Source organism: Lissotriton helveticus, chromosome 7 (genome assembly GCF_964261635.1).
Source record: "Lissotriton helveticus chromosome 7, aLisHel1.1, whole genome shotgun sequence".
NCBI classification, from domain to species: Eukaryota; Metazoa; Chordata; class Amphibia; order Caudata; family Salamandridae; genus Lissotriton; species Lissotriton helveticus.
In genome coordinates, this window is record NC_136068.1 from 1808900591 (window position 1) to 1808918062 (window position 17472).

Here is a 17472-nt window from a genome sequence, read left to right on the forward strand (position 1 = left end):
AGTTTTTGTCAGTCTATAGTGAAAATGTACATTCTTTTGAAATTGTTTTTATGGGGGACTTCAACATCCACCCTTGTACATTATCGTGTGTTTGCGATGAAGAAGAATCCCCCCCTAATTGCTCGCGAATCCATCTTGAACACAATAAACAGGGGGAATGTTTAGAAAACTTCCTAGCAAGATGGAATTTATATGAGTCTGGGTGTGGGGAGGGGGGGGGGGTCAGGACCTCTACCTTTAAGGGAACAGACAATGGCTGTATTATTGATTACATATTCATTTCATCATTTTTATTAGGTAAAGTTTTAATGTATAAAACTGTGGTTTCTGTTTTTAGTGATCATAATCCTGTCACCATGGATTTAGTAAATATCGACTTAATCTCGCGTAAAGTTGGTCCTTGCAACAATAGGATAGCATTCAAAGCGAAAGATCAGGGACGTAGACTGAAATGGGATAGTATAATCCCAGAATCCTTCGTACAAGTGTGGTAAATAAATAAATAATACCTCTATTTTTGAATGGATAAATGAATAACAGATAGCTCAATAAATAAGAGTCAAGATTCGAGGTAGTAGGAGTTTTGCAGGTTTAATACAGCATAAGGACAGGAACAGGACAACCTGCACAGGAATAGGATGGCAGCGCTGCCGGGGGCAGGATCGGAATCGGCGTAACATTTAATAACAATACACGAATATATATACTAAAACAGTTGCATTACAATACATACGATAGGCGGAGCAGTGGGTGTAGTCAATAGCAGTCGCGAAAGATAAGGGTGAAAATAGGTGTAACAGGGCGTATACATAGACATGTGATGCAAACGTAACAGAATATGTCATGAATGGGGCGGAAACATGGAGGGGGCTACCTAAGGAGCCGGGACCTCTGACCTAATGATGCGCGCAAGCTGGCAATGACGTGTTACTAGGAGAAGCTGGGGGCTACGAACTCTGTGCTAGGAGCAGAGACTGAAGTCTGGAGAGTCAGAGCGACATGTACCTAAGCACTATCTAGTATCTGATGTTTAGAGAACATGTTGATAGAATCCAAAAGTTATTGGGGTAAAGGCTAACAGACTCTAAGAATGGTGCATGCATTATTCTTCATGTAGTGCGTGATGAAGAATATTAAATGACCATTAAATGCAGTATTTCTCTAACGTGGAGACGTGAAGGCTAGACAATGACGGAAACTATTGATGCAGTTCAGTAGCTTAGGAATGCAGAGAAGGAGGACTGGACTGATAACTAGAATCATAACATACTCTTGGCAGACTCAGAGGCAGAGCCAGGCTGAGCCGGGCACTGTGAGGCAGGAAGTAAGTGAAGGGTCGAGGAACACAGGTGGGGGCTGTATCGCTCCTCAGCGAGGCTTAGAAGACAGGAGCTGGATCTGGTGTCCGGGCCCTTTTGAGGCCTAGAAACGGGGACTTTACAATGAAATAACGTGCACACTGAGAAACGTGGCAACGTAGCTTTACATAGGCCTGATATTCGTAGTATTCACGAGAACTGGGAACTGACATACTAGAGGTGGACACAACTGTAATTGCGTCATTAATCGAACATGGGGAATACATATGCATATTAATCATGCACAGATAACATATGATGGATGACTCGTAGGGACACAGAACATGGCAAAATTTACTTTTCCACATTCCCTCCTTGTCACTACGTTTCCATCAGGAAACATCAATATTCATGATACCATCTATCATTTCATACAGTATCATTTGCTCGTCTCGAATTTTCTTGGAACGGGATTTAGAACGGGGCTTGGGACTAGGAATACAAGAGGTAGCACAAATGCCGCAAATCGCAGGGCCACATTGTATACAGAGGCAGCAGCTGAATATGATCGCTACTGCAATACCTAGAAAGGACAAGACTTTCCATCCCCAAGCGGAAATTATATTCCAGAACCAACCGGACCATGTCCAGGTGCCTGGATCTTGGTGTAACAGATGGGCAATTTTATGGAGTCTGGTTATAGCTGAATAAACAGACGGTGCGTTATTTGGAATGAAAATGCAGCAACTAGATCCGATGACTCTACAGGCCCCGCCCCTATCGGCCAGTATGACGTCAAGGACGAGACGATTTTGCAAAACGACAAATCTCATAGCAGATTGCTCTTCGGTTAAGTTACCTAGAGCAGAGGCAGTCTCATTCACTACTGCTTCAAGGGTTCTGGTTAATCTACGGATTAGCTTACTATTCTGGATAGGTCCTATAAAGAAGAAGAAGCCTCTATTGAAATCTGTATACTGTTCTAGAGCAGTTTCAGTATAATCGACAATTGGGGACTCGATCTCCCTTCTATGTCTAATGTGTACTAGATGTGTATTTCTATGATAATCAGATGGGGCTAGGAAAACTGGTGGCAGTAGGAAGGCAATGTAACAGGTTCCCTCCCAATTGAGGGGCAGACGAACATATGCGGTCTGACCACAAATAAAATAAGAATGACGTGAAGCTTTGAAAATAGATTTCCCACTGTCACTATATTTGACAATAGTAGTACAATCACTGTGTCCTACATGTACGGAACCATTATTTCTAACACATAATTCGCCTTTGACTGGTAGTACTGAAATAGCAGGTAAGTCTGGAGTGGAATCAGACTGAACATTCAGGACCATGAAATTCGAAGAATAATTACCTAAATTGTAAACTTCGTTTTCTAGATCTAACCCTGTTCTGTGGGGAAGACCTTGCTTGTCTGGGAAACATGTACTGTTAAGAAAAGACATATCTGTTGAGGATGACGTTAACGTGGACCATGCTCCACACGAACCATTATGTGAAAATGGATAAGGAAAGAGTGGCAGAACTCCCTTCGGTGTCTGGAAAGGGGGGAGTCGACCACACACCCAACAATTTGTGGCATTGCTGGTCTGGTGTGAATAATGTAACATGCGGATAAAGGAATTGTTACGCATAGCGAGGCGGTAAGAGAGTTCATGAGGAGGCAGATCACTAAACGTGTGCTCTACTGTAGCATTGGCAGACTTATTTACATGAGAAACTGGAAAATACAAGTAGAATGCATAACTGGTGCAGGAAATCATAATACTGAGAAATAATATGAAACATAGAAAAACGATACATCGGATTGAGTTTTGACTAACTCTCTCACTATGGGGGTCTATTTTATACATGTCAGAAACCGGTCTAACCGTTTCACCTAGGGGAGGACTTAGACAATCAAACTGGCTGACTTATTTTACTAGACCTTAACTTGAGTTTATACTCCTGTTGCGGAGTTTTCTCTAACAGGGAGGGTGCAGTATCATTGTCTTTTGCGGGACAGTCCTTAAGAATAGTACTTTGGCAGTCCTTTGAATCCTGGGAAATGTTCTTTGAGACTGGCTTCAATCCATAAAATTTTTTAATATGCGAAAGATGCACCCAGCCTTTGCGTCCCTCCAACTTCACGGCTGTACGGGTGGCGAGGAGGACCTGTCGGGGCTCCTTCCAGCGAGGCTCCAGCGGACTTGAGCGATCGAAATTTCGCACTAGGACCATGGATCCGGGAACGATTTCATGCGGTGCCACCTCGGTATTGTCTGGAAATGCGGCGGCAACCTGTGAACGACAAGAGTTGAGGGCAGACATCAAGGAAGCTAGGTAATCTGTCAGCATATTACTTGAAACATCGGTAATACTTCGGGGTCTAGGTGTACCCCACATGTTAGGGGGGCGGCCGAATACGACCTCGTACGGGGACAGACCTGATCTGGAATGTGCGACCATGCGCATATAAAACAAAGCGACTGGCAGAGCTACTAGCCAGTCCACACCTTTCTCTTGACAAACCTTTGCAATTCGGATTTTCAGGGTCTGATTATGTCTCTCTACGAGACCGGCTGCTTCAGGATGGCGTACACAATGGAACTTCCACTGGTACCCTAACAACAGGGAAACATGCTTCATGAGTTCAGATGAGAATGGCTGGCCGTTGTCAGAATATACGACTCTAGGGAGTCCGTAACGGGGGAAGAACTCACGAACCAACTGCTTGGCAGTGGTCGCGGCTGTGTAATCTGGGACTGGATATGCCTCCGTCCACCTGGACAAAGCGCATACAACTACAAGGACATACTTGAAACCTCGACATCGCTCCATCTGAATGTAATCCATCTGGAGGACTTCAAAAGGGTGGTCAGGGGGCTGGAATCCACCTTGTTCCACCGGGACACTTTTACCTGGATTAAACTGACAACATATCATACAGGTACGGACTTTCTGCTTGGCTGCAGCCCGTAAATGCTTGTTGAACCAAATATTCTGGATACTGTCTAACATGGCTTTTTCTCCTAAATGTGCTGGACTATGTGCGGTATTGATAATGACTTGAACCATAGAGTCGGGGAGAAACCATGTGGCTCTACCCTTCGTTACCCATCCCTGATTTGTCTGGACCCCTCCTTGTTCGGACCATTTCTTGATTTCATCGGGAGTAGCATGTAACTGGATATCTATGACATCTTGAGTAGGGTCTTTAACTGTCATACATGTAGTCGGATCTGGAGTGTGTGTCTGTGTCGGATTAACTGTAGTGTCGGGGGTCTGTGCTGTAAGCTTGGCTGTGCGATCTGCTAGATCATTACCTTGAGAAATAGTGTCAGTAACTTTCGTATGTGCTTTGCACTTCATGATAGCAATGGATGTCGGTAAATGTATGGCATCTAACAGAGCTTGAATAAGGAGACCATGCTGAATCTTGGTTCCATGAGAAGTCATGAAACCTCTCTCCTGCCAGAGCACTCCGAAGTCGTGTACGACTCCAAATGCATAATGTGAATCTGTGTAAACATTAACTTTCCGGTTCTTAGCGTGTATGCAGGCTTGAGTCAGAGCAACTAGCTCTGCTGCTTGAGCAGACAGGGTGTCAATACGGTGTGTTTCAATAACTTCAGTGTCGGTAGTCACTGCATACGCGGCTACTAGTTCTCCTGTACTTGTTCTCATACATGAACCATCCACATAAAGGGTCAGGTCGGGGTCTGGTAATGGAATATCTGTCAGATCTTGTCTTGGCTTGGTCATAATGTTAACTACTTCCACACAGTCGTGTGTGGCAGAATTCGAAGTAACTGATGGTAACAATGTAGCAGGATTTAAAACGTTGCAGCGTCTGATTTCGATGTGTGGTTGGAACAGTATCAGTTTATAACCTGTTAAACGTGCAATTGTCAAGTGCTGAGTTTGTGTTCGGTTTAAAAGAACTTCCACGGAGTGTGGAACTTGTACTGTCAAGGAGTGTCCTAATACTATGGAATCACTTTGTCTGATAGCAAGTGCTGTGGCTGCAACTGACTTGAGGCACGCAGGCAGAGCCTGGGCTACAGGATCTAATGTGCTCGAAAAATAAGCACAGGGCTTGTATTGTCCTGCTTGATCTTGTGTGAGAACAGATAATGCTGTACCTTCGCGTTCTGTGACGAAAAGTGTAAAAGGCTTACTGTAGTTCGGTGTAGCTAGAACTGGAGCTTGGCATAGGGCTTTCTTTAACTCATTAAAACTGAGTGTATGTTCAGATGTCCAAGGGAGGACAGTCGATACGGCTGCCTCCTGTGTCGTTAACTGTATCAGTGGCTTGGCCAGAAATGCATACTGAGGAATCCATTGTCTGCAATAAGAAGTAAGGCCGATAAAAGCACGTACCTCCTTCTGGGTCCTTGGCTGAGGAAGACTCGCTATTAACTGGATACGATCTGGTGTCAACTGCCTACCCCTCTTGGACAGTAAGTGTCCTAAGTAGACCACTTGCTGGACACAGAATTGAAGCTTAGAAGGGGACACCTTGTGCCCCATCTCGGCTAGGAAATACAAGACTGTAAGTGATGCTCGCTCGCAAGCACATTCAGAACGGGCTGTGATCAGGAGATCATCGACATACTGGAGCAGGGCAGTGTCAGTTGGCATGTGAATGTTGTCTAGTTGTCTCTTGAGTGCTTGACTGTAAATACTTGGACTTTCTGTGAAACCTTGAGGAGCTCGTGTAAACATATAGCTCCTTCCATTTAAACAAAATCCGAAAAGAAACTGGCTGTCTGGATGAATGGGGACACTGAAGAATGCGTTCTTGAGGTCTATGACAGTGAAAAATGTGGCTTCGGAATCAATGGCTGTCAATAGGGAAGAAATATCTGGGACAACTGGATACTGGGGAATAATACATTTATTAAGCTCTCGGAGATCAATCACTAATCGATATACTGGAGGTGCATTTGGATCAGTACGTTTCATGACAGGAATGATCGGAGAATTACATACATTGGAGTCAGTTTCTACAACTACTCCTTGAGCGATGAGCTCGTCAATAATTTTGGATAAGGCTGCTACAGCCTCAGGTGGCAATCTGTACTGCCTGATTCGTGGTAACACTACACCTGGCTTGAGAGTCACACGATGGGGTGTGATTTGCATAAAGCCAACATCAGTTGGACCTTGCGCCCATAGATGCTGCGGAACATTGGACAATCTCGGATCAAAATCTCGTAATACATAGTGACCCTTGAAGTCACGTAGGAACAATCGTATTCCCTCGGGGGAACAGCATATAACTGCACCTAACTCTTTCAGTGTTTTAATGCCTAATAGATTCTCTGGACATGACTTAGTAAGTAACAGATCAGTAGTGCGGGACAATGGACCTACTTCTAGAGTAACTGGCTTTGATATTTCATTTACAATAGGTTTTCCTGAAAATCCAAGGGAAACATTTCTAGAGCCTGAGAGCGGAGCCCCTGGAACTTCGGCGTGACTTATAGTGGTCCTACTTGCCCCTGTATCAATCAAAAACTTTCTGTCTTTCCCTAGTACTTGACTATGAACATAGGGACCTTCTTGATCTACAGGTATCTCGATGAGAGGCAAGCCTACCTCCCTCTCTAGGCTGTTTCATGAATATGGCTGATACTCTGGATACTCAGACTGTGCATACTGGTACATCTGCTGTGTAACATGCTGTGTTGCAGCGATAGGCTGCGGAGCTGTAACTGTCTGTGGTGCAATCTGTGACTGAGGAGTCTGTGAAACTTGCTCTTGTCTAGGCGGACGTGGTCTTTCTTTAGTCTTACCGGTAGCTATGTTGTGTTTCAGAACTGCACACTCGTTTATAAAATGACCTGGCTGTTTACAATAATTGCAGTTCCCTTTAACGGGAGCTGCAGGATGACTGGCTTGATTCGGACCCCTTTTCTGACTGTCTTGAGGAACAGATTGTGCAACTAGTACTTTCATTTTCGTGTCTTTCATACGTTTTCTCTCGTGATCTTGTTCTTCTCTGATTCTATTCTGGTGATATTGAAGCATCTGTAACATCTGGGACGGGGTATTAGCTTGCCAGGTACTTTCGACTTTCAAAACTCGGTTCTTAATTTGTGGACTTGAATTCTCGACTAATTTAGTAACAAAAAGATGAGGGAATGACTCGCTACTCGTCTTGAGGCCACTGTTTATGGTAAAACATTTCTCAAATCTGGAATAATAATCACTAATATCTTCGTCTTGTTTCTGTTTACAGGCTGAGATTGCATCCCAGTCTTCCTTTTTAGTTGCTAATAGTCTGGGCAAAACTTGTATTAATAGTTCAGGTAATTCTTTACATTTATCTCCAAGACCGGTACCTGGTACTCGTGCCTTATCTTCAGCTTCTAGAACTGTCCAATCGATCTTTTTCTCTCCCACCTCCCATTCTTTTTCTTTGAGTTTCTCATATACCCCTGCGGGCAACAAGACTTTTAACATTTTAATAATATCTGGATACGTGTATTCTCCCATACGGAGCATGTCTTTTAATTCTCGGTGGAACCCTGCTGGATCTTTATCATGACAGGGAATTAACTTTTTCATCTCTAAAAGTTCCATCTTTGTGATCGGGGTGTAAACAAACACTCGTTGCATTTCACCACCGTCTGTCTTAATTGGATGTACTTCTCGTAACGGATTCTGTCTGTCTATGTAAAAGGGTTTACTTTCTGGGGGTGAGGCATGAACAAAATGTGGGTTCAGAAACGTTCTGTATTTGTGGCGCTGTTCTAGAATGACACTAATCAAATCGGTACCTAAACCTTTCCATTTATACTGGAGTAACTCGTTCAGGACATCGTGTAACGGACCTGGATCAGAATGTTGACCCTCATACAATGTAATGAGGTGCTGGATCATATACATACCCGCCAGTCGTTGCTCGGCTGGGGGCATTTTCAGAAACATTTGTGCCACTATTTCGTCTGGAAAAGTGGTAGAATCAGTAGTCCATCGGACTGCTGATCGGACTAGTTCTTGTTCATGCATGGTACTTAACTCGCTATAACCGATTCGTGATTTCAGAATGTGATCGGTAGCTTGAAATATTTGTTCCAGAGAACCTTGTTCTGGTGCTGGATGATGAAAAATTGACTTGTGTTCTAGGCGCAAATGGCGATCTGGAAATCTAGATTTTCCTACATACGCTATTCTGGCGGGATTCTCGTCCTCTACCTCTTCAGTATCAGAGTTACTTTCTTTCTCGCTTACTTGTGCTTCTTTACGTTGTTCGTGTACCCTTATTATTTCTTTACGGATTTTCTTGTACATACTCTCTATACTAATGATAGTCTTATGCTTACCCTCGGCTATATTATCACTCCACCTTGTCAGGACTTTCATTTCGGCTCGATCTTTGGTCGGATAATCTTGTTCCCTTATTAGACAATTAATCAGAAACTTTAATATCATGAGCTGGACTTCAACTTTTCTTTGGCACATGACGTCACTAATACTTTCTGGATCATTCCCTGTACGGATGAAACGATATATTCTGTCTAGATCTTCTTTCATATCTGGTAGGGTGACTAGATACTCGGTCACCTTTCTCACGCGTAATGAATATAAAACCATACTATCCTCGCCTGGGACTGGATCATAGCCACATTCGGTAAGGGCTTTTCTTATTTCTGCAACAGACTGATACCTGGGCGTACGCTGTGACGCTTGTGCATGTAATTCGGCTAACGTTAAACGCTTGTGTGGCGGCGGGGTTTGAGGAGGACCTCCCCCTGCGGCCCCTAAACTAGAGTCGTCTACTGATGCTCTTCGTCCTGGCAGAGTGGGAAATGGAAATGCAGGCTGGACTTGTATGGCGGGCTGGACCGGGGGTACCGTAACAGGTACTCCGGTGTCTGGAGGAGCGGGAAGTGCCTGATTTACAGGGACTGGCGGAGCAGGAACAGGATTTGCATATTCTGGGACTGTGTCATCCAAATAGGACGAAATGAAAATATCAGCTGCGGTCGGTTTGTGACGTAGCTTGGTCGGAACTAATGGTGGCGGGAAATTACTGGATGCCTCCGGGGTCGCTTTTGGCAAGCCCTCGGCAAGAAGAGGGTACATACCCTTAATGAGGGCATGCCTCTGTCTGTCTGACTGTTCCGTTTTAACTCGTTCACCTATCTCGATTAGTTCCCTTTCCTGGGCTCGTTCCAAGGATTCTCTACTTAGTTCTGACTTTCTGATTTCTTTTTCAGTTCTTTTATGAGATTCTTTGCGCCATAACTCAATGGCATCTTTCTGTGACTGTCTGGCTTTCTTTTTCCATAATGCTTCTTCTACTCTCATGATGCACTCGGCATCCCATGTACCCGATACGGGCCATCTATACTTTTCCTCTAACTGTTTGGTATACTCTACCCATAAATCTAGATATAGTATGGCACTTATGCCATGCTTTTGATACATGAAATGACCTGGACTGTCCCTAGGCGGGACAGGAACTGCTGCTTCTAGCAGACCTTTTCTGGTTTTTAACTGACGCAGTTTTGAAAATAGCGGCATGACTGAACTATAATCTGGACACAACACAATACACAATAAACAATAAACACGATAATTACTTCACACTCATACCACGACATTAAAATACATGAATAACATTCAGAATAACAGTTCGAACAGAATACTACCTGGAATACGGAAAACAGAATACATGAATTTTCTCGAGAACAGAACTGACTAGAACAGAAACTAGATGCACTGCTGAAACAGTACGAAACTTACCGGTCTCATACAGAGACACGTCAGGACCCGCATCCACCGAAGTGGACACTTCGTTTGTGGGACTGTGTACCACCAACCCACGGACCAGAGTCAATTAAATTGACCCTGTCTAGATACTACCCCAGTAACGGTACTCACCGGGCAGCAAGAACGGAAGGCCTCGGACTGGACTGGACTGCTTCGACGCCGGACGGACGAACTTCGGACTTCTGTTACGGGTGGGCTTCCGGATACCTCGGACCTTGGACTCTCGGCTTGGGCTCTGGTCGGGACTCGCCGCGTTCCTCCACCGTCTCGTCTGGATGCTGGACCGCCTCCTCCGTCTCCTCCGTTGGCCTGAGGGATACTTGAAGCAGAAATATCTGCCGGTGCGCAGAAGAGTTCCGTCACGACTGCAGAGGGTCAGGGGGTCGGCGTGGCTTCACCGACGCGTGGGGAAAGGGCAAGTCCCTATTCGGGCGCCATTATGTGGTAAATAAATAAATAATACCTCTATTTTTGAATGGATAAATGAATAACAGATAGCTCAATAAATAAGAGTCAAGATTCGAGGTAGTAGGAGTTTTGCAGGTTTAATACAGCATAAGGACAGGAACAGGACAACCTGCACAGGAATAGGATGGCAGCGCTGCCGGGGGCAGGATCGGAATCGGCGTAACATTTAATAACAATACACGAATATATATACTAAAACAGTTGCATTACAATACATACGATAGGCGGAGCAGTGGGTGTAGTCAATAGCAGTCGCGAAAGATAAGGGTGAAAATAGGTGTAACAGGGCGTATACATAGACATGTGATGCAAACGTAACAGAATATGTCATGAATGGGGCGGAAACATGGAGGGGGCTACCTAAGGAGCCGGGACCTCTGACCTAATGATGCGCGCAAGCTGGCAATGACGTGTTACTAGGAGAAGCTGGGGGCTACGAACTCTGTGCTAGGAGCAGAGACTGAAGTCTGGAGAGTCAGAGCGACATGTACCTAAGCACTATCTAGTATCTGATGTTTAGAGAACATGTTGATAGAATCCAAAAGTTATCGGGGTAAAGGCTAACAGACTCTAAGAATGGTGCATGCATTATTCTTCATGTAGTGCGTGATGAAGAATATTAAATGACCATTAAATGCAGTATTTCTCTAACGTGGAGACGTGAAGGCTAGACAATGACGGAAACTATTGATGCAGTTCAGTAGCTTAGGAATGCAGAGAAGGAGGACTGGACTGATAACTAGAATCATAACATACTCTTGGCAGACTCAGAGGCAGAGCCATGCTGAGCCGGGCACTGTGAGGCAGGAAGTAAGTGAAGGGTCGAGGAACACAGGTGGGGGCTGTATCGCTCCTCAGCGAGGCTTAGAAGACAGGAGCTGGATCTGGTGTCCGGGCCCTTTTGAGGCCTAGAAACGGGGACTTTACAATGAAATAACGTGCACACTGAGAAACGTGGCAACGTAGCTTTACATAGGCCTGATATTCGTAGTATTCACGAGAACTGGGAACTGACATACTAGAGGTGGACACAACTGTAATTGCGTCATTAATCGAACATGGGGAATACATATGCATATTAATCATGCACAGATAACATATGATGGATGACTCGTAGGGACACAGAACATGGCAAAATTTACTTTTCCACACAAGAGGTACTCACTGATGCTGCGGTTGAGGTTGGGGTGTGCTCATCCAGTGAGGCAGATAATAGGGAAGTGGTACTCGCTTTCGGTAGCATCTGCAGCAAGATTAATCAAAGACTGCTTGCGGGTTCAAAAAAGCTGACAACGCCCATCCAAAGATGGTTTGATAACAGATGCACAAAAGCACACTGCGCACTTCTAAGCGCTTTAAAGGCAGTCCCAAAAGTTCCCGCCCATATCACAAGCTGTAGAGCTCAATATAAAAAAGCTATAGCTAACAGGAAAAAAGTGATCAAAGATGAAGCTTGGTCCCAACTATCAGACCCAGTAATATTGAAAAACAGTGGAGAATTTTGGAAAATTGTCAACCAACCTTTTTTCACAGGAGAGGTGAATTCTCCTCTAGAAACTAACATAACTGATGAAGGTTGGATAAAACATTTTAGTGACATTTATTCAGACCACAGCAGTGGAGGCCCCGGGGGCCCGGTTGGTCATACAGTTGATGGAAATCAAGTGCATTTTGAGGTTGCAGAAGTCCTACAAGCAATAGACTGCACTCTGAAAAAAAAGGCGCCAGGACCTGTTGGTGTTCCTGCTGACGCCTTTAAATGTTTTCCTAATTTTTGGTCTAGATTACTTTGTAGGGTTTTTAATGCTCTAACCCATGACAATATACCAGAGTCATGGAAAACATCTATAATTATCCCTGTTTTCAAAAAGGGTAATAGGCAGGATCCTGCATGTTATAGACCAATCTCATTGATTGACTCTTCAGTAAAAATTCTTGGAAGAGTGATATTAGCAAAACTAAATGAGTGGGCAACTGAGAAAAGTATTTTGACCAATGTCCAATATGGATTTAGACCCAAGAGAAGCACTCAGGACCAATGTCTCAACCTACATATGCTGGTTGAGAAATACACCAGGGCCAAGGAGGGGTCCATGTACCTTGGTTTCATGGACCTCTCCTCTGCTTTTGACCTGGTTAATAGATCCAAGCTTTGGTCCATATTGCTTGAAATGGGTTTGGATAAGACACTAGTTAATTTACTGGCAGATTTGCACCTGGGCCTTACAGCCAAAATTAGAGTAACCACGGGTGGACGTTGTACCGGGGATTTTGTCTCAGAAAAAGGGGTTAGACAGGGGTGCATCCTTGCTCCCCTGTTGTTCACATTATATGTGAACGCTTTGGAACCCGCCCTGAGGGACGTGACTCCCGACATCCCGCGTGTGGGGGAGCAGGGGATTCCTGTTCTCCTTTACGCGGATGACGCGGTTCTTCTTGCACGTACCGGGGTGGGGCTCCAACGTCTCTTGGACGCATTCGAAATCTTTATGGGCTCTCTTGATTTAAAAATAAACGCGAAGAAATCCCAAATTATGTTTATGGGTAGCGCAGCAAGGAAAAACTGCCATAAAACCTTTTTTTGCGGACGGGAGAAGCTGGCTCGAGTAGCTTCTTTCCCTTACTTAGGGATCACATTTGATGAAAAGGGTAACTGGGGCCCTCAGCTAAAGAATAGAGTAATCTCGCTAGCAAGCACATCTTCAGCTCTCCAGGGGTTCTCCAAAAAACTGGGTGGTAGGCCTATTGCAGCCATAATGAAAATTTATAAGGCTAAATGTATCTCTGTTGCATCTTATGGTAGCTCAATTTGGGGCTACAGGGCCTCAGACCCCCTACAGATCATGGAAAATCAATTTTTCAGATCTGTCCTTAGTGTTCCACAGTCAACCCCGTCCTACACTGCACACCTGGAACTTGGGGAAGGCTACATCTCAGATTTGATAAAAACAGCACCTCTTGTAGCTTGGTTGAGGATGTGGCTTAACAAAGAAATTCCCCTAAACCACATCATTATGAAAGATTGTTTGTGTTTGGATAAAGTTAATAATATCAAGTGGTTGACGTATATAAAGGAAAATTTCACCAAGTTAGGGAGGCCAGAGTTATATTCAGCAATAGAGTCTATAACACCAAAAGATATTGCATTAACAAAGTGTGCAATGAGAGAGCTTTTATCCCTGGAAAGAGAAGAGAGGGAGTTAAAAAAAACAAGTGTTAGGGCCAGCATAATATTATCTATACATGTCGGCCCAGAAAGCTACCTGAACACGGTGACTCATCCTTACCACAGGTTTATTTTAACACGGTTCTGTTTTAATTTGATACATTTTAATCTTGGTTTTTATCCTGTATGGAATACCCCAGAAAAGGCGTTACCATGTTCTTGTGATCATTTCTCCATTCAAAATACTATGCACTTAGTGATGTTTTGTGGGCATTACACTGAGGCGAGGAGGAAGTTTCTTGTGCCCATTCTAAAGGAGGCTGGTTTTACTCAAGTAAAACCTGCTCTTATCTATTTACAGCTTTTAGGGACTCCTAGGATTATGTTCCATGTGGCTAGTTTCCTGGTGAGTGCCATCAGGAGCAGGAACATTAGGTTAAAGAACAGAATAAATCCTCCCTCAACAGTATAGCACATAAAGTATAAACAGAATTTTATAAAAGGCACTTTTTTGACTGAACAGGACGAGTAACGGTGGTTTATTTGGTTTAGATCTGTTGTATTTTAGGGATCTAGGTACCTTGTACATTGCACTATATGTTTGATCTCATGTATGACTTCCTATGTATTTTAATTGTCTTTTAAATAATGTATTTATTGCACATGTATTTTAAATTTGTATTTTGCCATTGTCTTTATATGATATTAAGTTATCGCAATAAAGTATTTTGACTGACTGACTGTCTTGAATTTGCTCAGTCACAGTTCTGGCAGTAGTGGCAGTGCTTAATTTGTCAAGGAATGAGTGCCGGTGCCCAAAGTCCTGCTAAAAAGCCCGCGGCCAGCCCTGTTAAATGTCAGCGCTCTGAATACCCAGGCTGCGTAGTCCTGAATCCACCTCAGGCCTCATTGATCCACTGCGACCCTCCCTGCCCCTTTATCTCACTCTTGCAGAGTCCTTCTCCCCACCCCCAACTCCTCTTGGTGACTTTTTTTGTCTGTCTCTTCCTCCTTCTTTCCTGTTTTTGTGTTTTCCATCTCCTCCTCTAGGGAAATGTTTGAAAAACAATTGCTGGTTTTTAGAAATGGAAGCCGGTGGTGCCCACCGGTTCAAATTAAGCACTGAAATGCTTACAGAAAACGAGAACTTCCTGTGGTGTCTCAAAAGACACTAAATTACAGGAGCATGCCCGGGACAGGAAAGAGCTGTTTTTATCCCGTGTGCATCGACCGAAGCAAGCCCAGGCGTACATGCGTGTCTGCTTCTCCAGACACTGCGGGCTCGGCACACTTCACGCATTCCTGGGGAGTCAAATCATATTACGAGCCAAAAAAGAAACATGTGCCCGGAAATTCGATGGATTTAATCTGCGAAAAGGGATACTTTGCCTGTTGGTATTGCATCCTCTGGTTAAGATTTACTCCTTGGCTCTCTACTCCGACCAAGTGTAAGTTGTGCTACTGTGTTGGCAGTGATGCCAAACCAGGGACCTTTTAATCTGTGCATTAGTGGGGAATGCCTCTAGACTGTCCCCCCAAGTAACACAGGTACCCCATAACTGAGGCCCTTGGCTTTATGGCAGAGTACCCTGTCAGCCAAACTCTTAACCCAGGGCCTTAATGCTAAACTAAATTCTAACAGCAGGGGGCGCTATAAAAGTGCTGGGGTCTTGGTCTCTGCCCCGGAAGGTGCCAGGAGTGTCTGGTTTTCTTTGTTTTAGGTGTATGGTATTTGGCTTTCCTGTTATTAAAGTATTTTCCTTTTTTATGAAGCACATTTCTTACTGGATGTTCAATGTGTAAGTGCGAAGTTATTGTGGTATCCGGCATTCTTTGTTTCTACCCGCCCACCCCTCCACCTGCTGGGGCTAGTCGTAGCTGCTGCCCGCAGTACCCTGAGGAGTCAAGTGCTATAAGCGGAGCGCTCCGTGCGAGGAGCAGTCGCCTCGCAGTAGCACGTCATTGTGGTCTAGGACACCACTGGTACAAAAAAAAAATTTAAAACTCTACCCTACAATCAACTGTTCTGCACAGGGCGGGACTGCGGAACCAATGCAGTCCTGCTAAAAATGCCCAATACAGCTCGTCAGCCATCTGTTACTGATCTCAGGATTTCTGCTTAAAATAGTAAACAGTCCCACGTGAGGCCGGCTGGCCAGAGCCGAGCAGAGTAGGCAGCGCTGCGAGTCGCCGAAGAACGCCCGTGGCGCTGTAAGATGCGCCGTGACGCGCTCCCAGTGTTGTGAATGTCAACACAGCGTGGGACGCATGTAACTGTCGGAGGCTCTCAGATACCTGTGTTCCGCCACACCCTGCCCCGTCCCACCCCTCGCAGGTAAGGAGGGGTCATGGCACGTGGCAGCCACCGGTGCCGGGTCTGCACCACCCACCCCTCGGGGATCCTTGGCCCAGGGCCAGCCCTGCACGCCTCACCCCTCTCCTCGCTGGTCAGGCTTTGCAAGCGGTGACGGTGCAGTGTTACCAAAAAAGGTTAAAAGGAACAGACCAGGCGCGCGGTTATGGAGTGAGTGAGAGGGGGTAGCGGCGTGACACCAGGGAGGAAGCAGGCGCCTGGCGTGACGCCTCTCAGGTGATCTGGACAGACCAGAAAGTCAGGGCGCCGACACTTTTCTTGCTTCAGAAGAACAGTTTCAAAACTTGTGTTGCACATAAGCTGCCGGCTGCCTCCTGGGCACGACGCACATCAGCGCAGAACCATCGACGGGGCACAGGAAGGCCTCCCTCGTCACCCGTCTTCTCCAAAAGCTAAACAAAAAATAAACGCTTGTATTTTTATTTTGGCAAGAAAAGGACCACGCCTCGTGACTAGCGTCCGGGATATAAAGCGCCTCATCCTCGCCGGGTGGCTTCAGTCTGCGCATGTGAAGGCTGGCGAAGAAGTCAGGGCCACGGACCCCACCGCAGGTGCCACCCCCAACATGTTCACCTACGTCGGTGCCGTCTGGCTCCTCACCTCTCTGGCAGGCAGAGGTGAGTGCCCACCTTCCCATGCAGCGCCATCACGCGCACAGGCTTGCACAGTCACGTACAGCCCTTTCTTAGCTGTCAGGCATATGATGTGGTGGTCAGTGAGAGACAGCTTTGTTGCTGTCAATGTATGTTTTGTGAGCAGTGGTAGGCACCTCTGTCTGTGTATGCATGACTCTTCAGTGGTACGCACCTCTGTGTATGCATGTGAAAGGGCGAGATTTTGATCGATACCTTATATCTATTGATCCAAACCTCGATCTGGTCGACTGAACCTTTATTGCCTGTCTTGGAAGGAAACAGTACACCTATCTGCAAATTAGTTCACCCAAGAAAGGACTCTACTCTCAAAGATCACGGACAACTTCTAGGTTTCAAAAGTTTATTGTAAAGATATAATGAGCTGCAAATACAAGCATCTCAGAATGAGATTCACGAGATACACAGGTCCAATTACATACATGTGCTCTCGAAAAGCCCTCAGACGAGCAACAGAAATCACTAACACAAGTTCTAAAAATAGCAAAGCTATCAGCATAGACGCATATCTCTCCTTCATGTAGGTTGGAGGAAAACAAACACAGGTTAGGCGTCCCTACCCTGTTCTAGATGGTATCCCTACTTAACCAAATCCCAACCTAACAAAGGTGTCAGCAATGAATGACCCCCAAGGGAAGTCACCCACTCTAAGTCTCTTGGTGAAAACCTAAAGTTCTCCAGTCATGACCCCTCACTGCCTACCCATCCGCTCTCTAAAGGGTCCTCAGG

At 45.2% G+C, this 17472-nt stretch overlaps 1 protein-coding gene across 1 annotated transcript in view; it reads left to right on the forward strand.

The window, feature by feature from the left end:
- The first annotated feature begins 15890 nt into the window (after nt 1-15890).
- LOC144770796 (phospholipase A2 inhibitor and Ly6/PLAUR domain-containing protein-like) overlaps nt 15891-17472 on the forward strand; it is a 213300-nt gene continuing 211718 nt past the window's right edge. The window contains exon 1 of the mRNA XM_078655555.1: nt 15891-16707. Within this exon, the coding sequence (XP_078511681.1) occupies nt 16656-16707 (52 nt within the window). The 5' untranslated portion in view covers nt 15891-16655. The remainder of the gene's footprint in view (nt 16708-17472) is intronic.